The 11401-nt window shown below is 37.1% G+C and overlaps 2 protein-coding genes and 1 pseudogene across 2 annotated transcripts in view; 2 read left to right on the top strand and 1 right to left on the bottom strand.

Moving 5' to 3' along the window:
* Positions 1 to 4415: 4415 nt before the first annotated feature.
* LOC107560936 (60S ribosomal protein L10-like) lies at positions 4416 to 6374 on the top strand (annotated as a pseudogene).
* A 223-nt stretch (positions 6375 to 6597) lies between these two features.
* On the bottom strand, positions 6598 to 9978 carry LOC107560934 (deoxyribonuclease gamma-like). The gene is made up of 9 exons (XM_016245242.1): positions 9856 to 9978; positions 8896 to 9040; positions 8720 to 8808; positions 8524 to 8610; positions 7811 to 7923; positions 7586 to 7698; positions 7345 to 7502; positions 7118 to 7214; positions 6598 to 7043 (listed from the first exon to the last, which is right to left on the bottom strand). The coding sequence occupies exons 1-9, from the start codon at positions 9858 to 9860 to the stop codon at positions 6897 to 6899; spliced, it is 954 nt and encodes a 317-aa protein (XP_016100728.1). The 5' UTR covers positions 9861 to 9978; the 3' UTR covers positions 6598 to 6896.
* Positions 9979 to 10972: 994 nt separating this feature from the next.
* Positions 10973 to 11401, top strand: part of LOC107560872 (protein BTG1-like) — a 1442-nt gene continuing 1013 nt past the window's right edge. The window contains exon 1 of the mRNA XM_016245146.1: positions 10973 to 11111. Within this exon, the coding sequence (XP_016100632.1) occupies positions 10973 to 11111 (139 nt within the window). The remainder of the gene's footprint in view (positions 11112 to 11401) is intronic.

Genomic DNA, 11401 nt, shown 5'->3' with positions numbered 1-11401 from the left:
CACACAGCTGAATGGAAAATTATCCAAGAGATCATCAAATGATTAATTATATCTTCAAATGAACACAAACAATGATATTTTAAGAGTCCTTCTGGGAAAAAAAAAGCTCACTTGGTTTGTTTCAATGCCACTTTTCAGCTGGCTGATCAGCAAAACCAGCTAAACACCAGCATGGTCAGGTTAATAGACCAGTTTAAACCATCTAAGACTAGTAAACCACACTAAGCTGGTTAATCTGTTGTTTTAAAAAAGGATGTAATGAGTAATATCCAACCCAGCCCTTTTTATACTATTTAGTTCTCCCTTTCCTTAAGATTTTAGTTCCTCTTTAACTTGATGAATCATGATCCACACTCTTCTTGGTTTTCTTTATCTTCTCACATTTTTGCATTCAAATTACACCATGTACCCTACTGGACAGCACACACATGCATTTAAACCACACACATACATGTACACAAGCACAGTTGCATATGCAAACTGCGCAGGACCTGCGCAAGGCCAATGGCATGTGAAAACTCATTCTACTTGTGAGCAAAAACGGATGCTGTGCCTTATATGAGTCAATGCAACTCTTCTACACTGATGTGTGAAGACTTTGGGTGTGGTAACTAAAGCCCCACACCTAGTTTGTGGTTTGATGAAAGGAAACAAGACCCTTTAAAAAGTGTGAGTTCCCCATCACTAAAGACTGTCACCATAACACACTCTGACCTCACTTACTGTCATATATGCCATATGCAAATGAAGAAAACCAAAAGGGCAACAAATAACATTTCAAAGATGCAAAAACACTTTTTGTCATGTTTTGTGTAACTGTAAACCAAATTTGGTTTAAACAATAAATGAAATCAGAACAATAGATACTAAAGAAATAATGTTGTGTATTTGCATCATGATCCCATAAAAGAGCTGTTTTGTCATGACCTCAGTTTGTAAGCCAATGTGGAATTCACCATGGATTACCTCAGGAATTTCAGACGGGTTTTTAGAATAGCGGTTTATGATTTATGAGCAAAAAATATCTGTGGTAAACTTGCTTGAAAAGACTATCATGTTTTCTTCTACAACGTAAATTACACGGTCAAACCTCAAATGTGAGTTTTGGCATTGTTATGCGCTTTAAAAATGAATGTTTTTAAGATAAGAAATGCAACGGTTGTCTGATTCATCAAGTAAACTCACACGAGGAAATCAATGGAAAATCTCCCAGAATTGTTTGTGACATTCAGTTAAAGATTAAATCCATCAATAAATCAATCAATCACCAATTGTTCTTTTTTTATTTCTTTAATATTATTACAATATATGCTAAAGTCTCAGACCTAAATTCTTATGTATCTCCAGTCTTTGTTGCAGTGGGAGATGACCAGTCTAGACTGACTCTGAAACAGTTCTGTGATCAAATGAATGAGGAGGTAGATTTGACTTGGCTTGACCTATGCACAGCCCCATCTAAGGTAAGAATGTCTGCTTGCCCCAGTTAGTTGAAGAACACGGAGCGACACAAGAGGAATATTTCAGATTGTTTACAGCTTTGGCCTCAGCTTCGGACAGAGTGGATGTTTCCTTTGATTGTAAATGATCTTTGTCAAGGCCTGAATGAAATCTCTCTCTTGAACATTCTTACATTATGGCTGCTTTAGTAATCTACATCTGAACTGTTGTTCTACATTTCTATCAAATGTTAGAGCAGAAACGGGATTTTTGTAATAGCCTATCGAGTCATTTTTACACTGAATTTGAGCAAACATTTGTGATTTCATGGATTCCAATGACCACTCGAGCATTTGGTCCTCATTATCCACAGTTCAGCGATATGAGGTCATTCGTCTCTAAAAAATTAAGAGTGTGCAGGAGGGATTTCATGACCACATCCGAGCTGGAGAAGGACAAAGCAACAGCGCTCCCTCGAGACAATGTGGGACGAGCAACCAGTGGATGCGTTTGAAGGTCTTTGTCGCCCTCTTGTGTTTTCAAATAGGCTGCTTTGCTTTGAGGCGATTCCAGGATTGTCTAAAGCAGAGGTCACCAGGCTCACTCCTGGAGGGCCGGTGTCCTGCAGAGTTTAGCTCCAATCCTAATCAAACACACCTGAAGCAGCTAATCAAGCGCTTACTAGGTATACTTTAAAATTCCAGGCAGGTGTGTTGAGCCAAGTTGGAGCTAAATTCTGCAGGACACCGGCCCTCCAGGATCAAGTTTGGTGACCCCTGGTCTAAAGTGAGAACAATCATACAAATTGTTTTGACAGCTTTTACATGTTGTACAAACGATGATTAGCCTACTCTAGTTTATTTTTGTTATCTGCAACTGTAACGTTAATCTTTACAAGCTAACGTTCACTGACCACGTAAAATAGCTTAAAGTTTACAGTTTATTTTCTACACGATACAGCACTAAGTTAGTTTAAGTTTCTTCAAACATGCAAAAAGTAGCATACGTTACAATGACGGTACCACGGTACCTTGTGGTAATACTATGGATGTTGAAGGACTGCCATTCATGTACTAATGTATTTACAAGGTACAAGAACGTGATATTGTCATTTTGGTACTTAATTGTTTTCGTTTTGATATTTTATCGGTTGGAAAATGCATTTTTCTTGCCTTCAGATCTGCACACAGTGCAGCTGAATAAAGAGATTATTTTTCGCTGACAAACATATGCATTTGTAGGTTTGTTTTCATTTGCTTGTGAGTGAAAGCATTATTCATGTTGGTATAAGATAATCTTCCTCAGAAGCTCGTGCGCCAGTAAAAACAGTAACACCGAAGATCGTTCTAATGGACTACAAATACCAGCAGCATGAGGAGCGCAGAACTACAGAGTCCACAGTCGCGTTGGGAGCGCAGGAAGTTACGAAGGAGCGTTTTATTGAGTATGAACAATCTAAAAGGAAACCGTTTTATGTAGTGAATCTGATTTTGCTTCTTGCAAAATTTCACATCCACAAATGCAAATATTCAAACACTAGACCTCTCTTCTTTGTTTTTATAAAATATTTTGAGCAATACCTTTCATTAATCCAGTTGTCTAAGAACAAAAAAGCCTTAAAAACTTTATCTACCTGTAACTCTTTTCCTATCTTTAATGACATGTAAATCTAAATTTGATTCTTTCAGTTTGTAATGTATTAACAACCCCCTTTTTCTTTTTTTTTCCTGTTCTTTTTCTTTCTTTTTTGTTATTATTGTTTCTTTTTTATGTTAATGGTTGTATTATTCTATGTGTAATATTCTTGATTTTTGAGCATTAATAAAAAAATTAAAAAAAGTTACGAAGGAGCATTTGTCTGTTAGCCTACATGCGCTTATTAATATGAATTACTCTATTGATAGCAGTTGTTTCTGCGAACTAGAATATAAAATCTGTTTTTAATTACAGTATAAATGTAGCACAAATATGTAACCGGAAGAAGTTAATATAGGACAACTTGAAACAGGTCAATGTATTTTTTTTGTAATCAGGCAGAAACAATAGAGCATGTTTTAATAAAATGTAAAAAATATGAAAAAGAAAGGATAAAACTCATTAAGGAAGTAAGAAACATGGGTGTTGAATCATTTAACTTGTCAAGCCTTTTGAAAGAGCATGCAGAACAAGGTAAAAGCCTTGTCCAAATACCCACACTTGCGGTCTTTGCACTTGACCACTTATATGACTTATTTCCTGTATTTGGCCCAAGTGTTCAAGTGAGCATGAAGACCACAAGTGTGTGTCGAACTTTTCATTACCTGATGGGACACACTTGTAGTGTTGTAAAAATGCAAGTGTTTATATAGCTTTATTTTAATTTTAAATACTTTGCATTTTAAAATCAACTTCTAAATGTCTGTTCAGTGGTCCCTATAACATGACAATTTTAATTTGTGGTGCTTCTAATTAAGTGATAAAAAGCAGTTGCAAATGTTGTACAAAATATCACCACTACTCATCTTTGCACCAATAAAACGTAAAAACACACTTTTTCTACCAAATTATATGTAATATCTAATTATATTAATATTTAACTTGCATTGGAAAGGTTTCCGTGACCTCTCGCGAGATCTCGGGAAAGAGTCTCACGATTTATTTCCAGAACATGATGCATGATGGGATACACTAAGCATTGACTAGAGCTTCGGTCTTCGAGATAGTGTGCGTTAAGAGCACTGCGCTCTGGCGCTTTCAAGACCTGGGACAGTCTCAAGTGGCCAAGACCGCAAGTGTGGGTATTTGGACAAGGGGAAAATATATTGTGCTATTGTTAAATACATTAAAGAAATAGGATTAATCCCGAGAATCAAGAAGAACCGGAAGCAGTTTCACTCGGTGCATTATGACGCAGCGGAAGGCCAGTGTTCTTCCTTTCCTCCGGTAGGTGAGCGCGTGGAAAGAGCGCGCTGCGGCGCTCTGCAGATTTGTCGAGAAATACTTAATTTACTCACTTATGTACACACACCTTCTTTTTTTAAAGTCATTGTTATTGTGTACATTACAGATTGCAACCATGGGCCGCCGCCCAGCCCGTTGGTAAGCTGTGAATCTGTTGTTTTAAAAACTGGCCATAGTGAAAATGGTTATTTGAAATCCATTGTTGTTAAATGTGAAACTCACAAATTAGCACCCGTTTAAGCACTTCATTTAGCCATTTGCAGCAATTGTAGTTGTTGGACAGTTTAAAAATCTAAATATAACGGGTGTTATATTAAGGGTGTTCAGCTTTGTGTACATCACGTTTTTGTGCTTGTATTAACTATTTATGTGTGTTGCTGATTTTGAGTCGTCTCGCAGCTACAGATACTGTAAGAACAAGCCTTACCCCAAGTCCCGTTTCTGTCGAGGTGTTCCTGGTAAGTTATGGAAGAAAACTCATATCCAGTATCTTTGTAAGTGTAGACAAAAGAAACAACAACATCCCATTGTTATGGACAACCTGGAAATACCATAATTTATTAAAAAGGCTTCCATATTCGGTTACACCAAATACACAAAATAATGATCTTTAAAAAAAGCATCATATGACCCCTTTAAGTCATTGAAATTGAGAATTTCTAATATTTTCTTGATTTTAAAGCATATTTAATCATTTTATTGCTTTTTATGTGAAGTTAAACTCACACATGGTGGTCGGTTAAAGTGATTCATAAATTGATTTTGAAGTTCAATTAGTGAATTTAAAATATTTCTAAAATCCTTATAGTAATCACAAACTTAAAAAATTCACTGATCAAAATATCCCCCACATATACCTTGAATACTTGGACAACAACACAAAATCATCCATTAATGAATCAATTCAAGAATTGTTCTGATTTGAGTGCATCCCTCTCCCAAACTCAGATCCCAAGATCAGGATCTTTGACTTGGGCAGGAAGAAGGCGAAGGTAGATGAGTTCCCCATGTGTGCTCACATGGTATCTGATGAATATGAGCAGCTGTCCAGTGAAGGTGAGGTGTCTTCATACAATACTGTTGTTCACTTACACAGTATTTTACATCAAACTTCTAATCCGTGTATTTGTTTTCTAGCTCTTGAGGCTGCCCGTATCTGCGCCAACAAGTACATGGTGAAGACCTGTGGAAAAAATTGTTTCCACATCCGCATGCGCCTGCACCCCTTCCATGTTATCCGTATCAACAAAATGTTATCCTGTGCCGGAGCTGGTGTGTGTGTGTGTGTGTGTGTGTGGTCTGTGACTCTTACCTGCAGCTTATTAAGCCGACTAGACAGGTTGTCTGTACTTGTGTGGTGTGCAAAGGCTGCAGACAGTAAATCTTTGGTATGTGTATGAGCCTAGCTGTGTAGGGCTAGGCCCTTGAAGGGACCATGGAGACATAACATTACTTATTTTTTCAAATAGATTTTCTGTTTGACCACTTTTTAGTAAGTTTAAATCTTTGTTCACCTCCTCTCCAGGCTCCAAACTGGTATGCGTGGTGCTTTCGGTAAGCCTCAGGGCACAGTGCTCCGTGTGCACATTGGCCAGGTGATCATGTCTGTGCGCACAAAGGCCCAGAACAAGGAACATGTGATCGAGGCTCTGAGGAGAGCCAAGTTCAAGTTCCCTGGCTGTCAGAAGGTATGTAACATTAAGTTAAAAACAGTATCTAGGTGATAATTATGTGAAAGTGGTATGTTGATTGTCTATGTTCTTCTTAGATCCACATCTCCCAAGAAATATGGATTCACAAAGTTCAATGCCTGTGACTTTGATAACATGCTGGCAGAGAAGCATGTGATCCCTGATGGCTGTGGGGTGAAGTACATCCCCAGCAGTGGACCCCTGAGCCACTGGAAGGCCGTGCATGCCAACTAAGCACTCACACTTATTCATCTGTGTGAACCAAGGCTCTAATGACCACAAATAAAGTTCTTTCTTTGATTTACAGTCTTGGTGTTTTTTACAATTTGCATTTTGAACTTTAGTACAGTAACATTAAAAAATTTGGGAACATTAGAGTAAAAAATAAAAGGCATTGTTGCATTTCTTAACTGCCATTAAGGAAAGAATGGAACCTTTCGGAGGCAATCTGAAGAAATTCAGTTTTTCAAAAACGTTTTCTGAATGGATGCATCATGTTGATTTTTGAGCTTACGTTTTTTTTTTTTTATTATTCCTTCTGATGGCATTGCTTGGGCATTTGGCTGTTTGTCATTGTTTTGCCTCAAGGGCAAAGCTCAACTTCAGTCTTATCGGACCATAACATTCTGCAGGATGCTTTCCTGTTTTGCCACATGGCTTCAAGCATGACTTTGCTAATTCTGTACATCTTAGAGTATACTCGACTGAGTAATTTTAAGATGTAGTTCTGAAGATATTTTAGTAATGAAAACCAACCAAATTAGGGGGTTATTGCCACTATAGTTTTCTGTTTTCGAGATGAATAATCCACTTCTGGTCCATTTGTGTTCATATGATCATCTGCAGTAGCAGTAGGCTGTTCAGGATAAACGCTGTAGGCAGAAGACACGAAGCTTTGCTGTTTCCTGCGAAGAACCCTGACTTCTGCGTTTTGAGTACCACCTCAATGGGGTAGTGATCGCTCACTTCTAAAGCCTATAACAGACAACCTGAAGTTGAAATGACATGAAAATGTGCAAAATAAAAATAAAATGCCAATTTTGGTGTACCTCTGCCTCTGTAAGTTGGAATTCCTTGGGAAAATTGAACGGCCGTGCTGATAACGGTTCGATTGTTCTGAGAAATGGCTCTCCGTGCACAACAATTCTGAGGGTTAACCATAAAAAGTATGGTAAAATATTGAGCAAGCATAAAAGGTTGGCCATATGCAGTGCATTTATGCAAATCATAAACAGCATTATTTTATTATGCCAATTTGAGATTTTTATTAGCGTACCGGTCATATGCACAGTCAGTCGACTCTTTCACTGTAGTGTCCACGTTATCCTGAATCAGCCAGATGAAAGACGGGTCAGAGAAGAGTCTGATGTTCTTACGGTTCTTTTTAGCCACATAACCACAAGCTGCATTGAAGTCCCCAAGGAACATCACATTCTGCAAAGATGATAAAAAAAAGCTAAGTTCATTATTTGATCTCAAGATATGCTCTTTATAAAATAAGAAATCCATCATCATACCTCAATTTTCCAACGTGCTCTAATGTCCACAAAGACATCATAGAGTTCGTCAATCTCTTTGGTGGCATTTGAAGGAGTGGTGTGCTGTGGGATCAAGACAAACTCCTTGGCCACTGTTAACAGAGACATCATGAGATCACATGACCAAAATCATCAAGCTTCAGCTAATAATGATTTGTCTTGGAACAAATTCAGCACTGAAGTTTTGCTGGTTTATTTTTTTACCTGTTTTAGGGGCTTGGAAGTGTACCACAAAGGGTTCTCTGGAGAAAGCATCTACATCCCCTTTTTGTGTATCTGGATACTGATACTGGTTTCTCAGCTTCGCTTTGCTTTTCCTGTGTGAGAAAAAAAAAAGAAATGAGGGAAATTGTCTTGCAAGACCTGAAATGACCAAAACCAATTATGGTGATCAAGATTATATCAGTATTAATCAAAGTAATGCAAGACATACATCACATCTCATAAAACAATGTTCAATAGTATTAATACCATGCCTTTACTAGGGATACACCAATAATGATAAGCCAATAAATATTTTCACGTTATGGTTGATAACTGATAAATGGCTGATATTAAAATTCAACACTATTTTGTCTAAATAAATAAAAAAACACTAAGAACTAAAATCAATCATTTTAAGTGCAATATGTAAATTTAGGCATCACAGCTTTATAATATACACTATAAAATAGATATTCATTTTGTAATTTGCTAAAGAATATATGTAGTCATGTTATTAAATTCTTAGTGTTTTAAAGAACTTTAAGTGGGCATTCAAATGTGAGCAAATGAAATGCAAAAATAAGAGAAATGAGCATCGCAATTAAATATCCAATATCAACATGTAAATTAAAACATTAAAACTCAAATATCAGAGTTATATAATATATACATCCCTGCATACGTCCTAAAGCATAGAAGTGCTGAAGACATACCTATAAACAAAAACGTATTGCTCCTGATAGGTTTGTGTTCTCCCGAGACGTTCACTTGCCATTGAGTCATAATCATTATTATTAAGTCTGTAAAAAAATATAACAGCATTTATGCACTGTACATTTGTTTATCTCTTAAATCTGATTGGTTACAGTGATCTCAGATTTGTTTTTTTAATATTTACATATTGTCTACCTGTTGAGTGTAGCAAGCAAGCGCGGGATGGTTTTATTTTTCTGATCTCTGACCTCCTGGAGCAAACATATGTCACAGCGAGATACAATCTGCAAAAAGAACAAAACAGAATTTTGAGACATGTTTTTATACACTATACAAATAAATAAAAAGCATTGTAATGTTAATCCTCTTACCCGTGATATCGAATTCATGATTTTGGCATCGGCTGATTTTGAATCGCCAAAACTCTTAACATTAAAGGCACAAATTTTGAAGCCATAGCAGCTCAGCGGGCCAGAAAGAATAGAGAGAGTGAGGAGGAACGGTCTGCCGGTCATCCTGCAGGTGAAGAGCCAGAAAAACACCTCTGGAGTTAAAGCGCCATGATTCAATGGGAAAGAACAGGCTTCAAATGTGAACAATGGAGAATAAAAGACCCGAGTTAAATCATATAACAGTCAAATAAACTAATTTGACTGTACACGGTTGTTGTGAAAATGTGATCTTGAAACTGATGAGTAACACTAAAACATCATGTGATTGTGGTTTGTGGCAAGAAAAGTTCTCCTTTTTATGAACTTCTAGGAGATGTTTAGAGGATTTTTCTGTCAATTATTAACTAATTTCCCCATTCCTATCCTCAAAAGGTGATTTATCTGAACTGTAACAAGTAAAAACAAAACACACACAAGAACAATAACAATTCATCAGGTTCGAAGGACACATTTTGAAGACCCAAAACCCTTTAAATTTACCATTGAAAGTCTGATTAACAAACCTACTCGTGTTCTGATCAAAGCAGTTTTGACTACTTTTCACGTGAGACCAGTGTTGGCACCTAATGCTAGACTGTGTCAGGGATCAGGATGTGTCTGCTTTAAGGTTAGTGACCTATTGTGAAGTTAATACCTATGCTGTTATTGGCAGTAACCCAGACTGCAGATAACATGTTGAAACACCATCTGTGGTGGGGTAAGAGGGTTTCAAACAGCCTGCAACAGGTTTGTTTTCACACATTTTTCTAAAGAATATGTCTATATAAAACAACTGCTTGCCTAGTATCTACAAAGTGGAACTCAGCACTGAGAACAGGATCACAAACTGTAGCAGAATTGCATGCAAAGCTTAATATACTGAAAAGGAGGCCTCCTTACCTCATTTGAAATGTGTTGGGTTTAACTTCAACAATACTGCTCTCTCTCTCTTTCTTTCCCTTCCGTGGTGAAGAGTTTCCACTGGTGCTATTATACTCAGAAAGCTCGAGGACACACCTTCTGCTTGGCTATTTGTGGATAAGGGGAGGAGCGATCCTTGAAATGCATGGAGTGCGAGGCTTTCCACACCCTGCAATAGAATTATAATACAGAATGCAAAATTAACGGAATTATGTCGTGCATAATCACTTGACTCTTTACTCATCTTTCAGGTTTTTCTAGTTTAGGGCACTGCTTTTACTCTTGCTTAAGTATGGTTGCATAAGTGTCTGCAACAAAGCAAAATAGTTTTAAATCATTAAGTTCAAAGGTCTTTTCAAATTCCAGCAAAGCTACTGATTCATCGAAAAGACTTAAATAAATATTGTTTATTCGATACGAAATATGTAGCTGTGCATGTTATTCACACCTTGCGAATTTGTTGAATAAACATTTTGTCTAATTTAATCATGCGTTCAATAACCAACAAATGTGCTACTAGTTGCATTTAACACATTTTAAGTAGCCTACATTCTACAGATTTTCACTTAAACATCATCACGGAACATACAAACTCGAACAGTAGACGCAACTGTCGTTTTATACAGAAGAAAAAACGTTCTGCACTTTAAAAGTCGGGTTATTTGACCTTAAATAAGCCCAGTTTTAATAGAACAAAAATCGGTGTCCAACATTATAATTATAACCTAAAACGCATGTAAAGTGATTGTCTGCACACGTGACTGCTGATTTGTCAGGCGATGGCGCTGCTTCTCCTCTGTGACGTATTTGTTTCAGAAGTTCTGCTTTATTCATCTGTTCTGCAAAGAGTTATTGCAGCTAAAATTCTATTTGCAGTGGGTCTTGCAAGTTTTGTCGGTTTGTTATTAAAATCAGTTTTTAGCCTTTTATGTCCTTGAAAAACAAATTACAGGTATAAATTATAAATTACAGGTACGCCTATACACCATCTTTAGAATAAATGATTGCCTTCACTTGTGGAATTTCATGTAATTTCGCTCAATCTGCGTTTTCAGCATATGTCTTTTTGGTGAAGAACATGGCCTCTGGGAACATGATGAAAACAGAGGTGTCGGTCGCTGCTTCTTTCATCAGGAGATTACTGAGCAGCAGCAGCAGCAGCAGCAGCAGCAGTGACTCTCTGACTGGAGATCAGCTGCAGATCTTCACTCACACACTCACTGATGCTCTGCTGGGTGAGATTAGATGATGGTCTGACCTGCTCTTCTTTACTAATTGAGTAGCTATTCATTCCTCATAAAATGACACCCATGTTTTGATTAATTTCAACTGATCATTTTCTCCCAGAAAAGCTGATTTTATTTAGGCTATTTAAGATCTTGATTTCATCATCATTAGCCTACAGTTATAGGCCTATATTTTTTGTATTTTCAAAATACTCTTTTTTGAACATTGGTGACATTCTTTCTTTTTTTGTATGACCAGTGTTGAGGGTAACGCATTACAAGTAACGCGAGTTACGTAA

The sequence above is a fragment of the Sinocyclocheilus grahami genome, unplaced genomic scaffold (assembly GCF_001515645.1).
Source record: "Sinocyclocheilus grahami isolate Dianchi unplaced genomic scaffold, SAMN03320097.WGS_v1.1 scaffold747.1, whole genome shotgun sequence".
NCBI lineage: Eukaryota > Metazoa > Chordata > Actinopteri > Cypriniformes > Cyprinidae > Sinocyclocheilus > Sinocyclocheilus grahami.
This window is presented reverse-complemented; position numbering and strand designations above follow the sequence as displayed.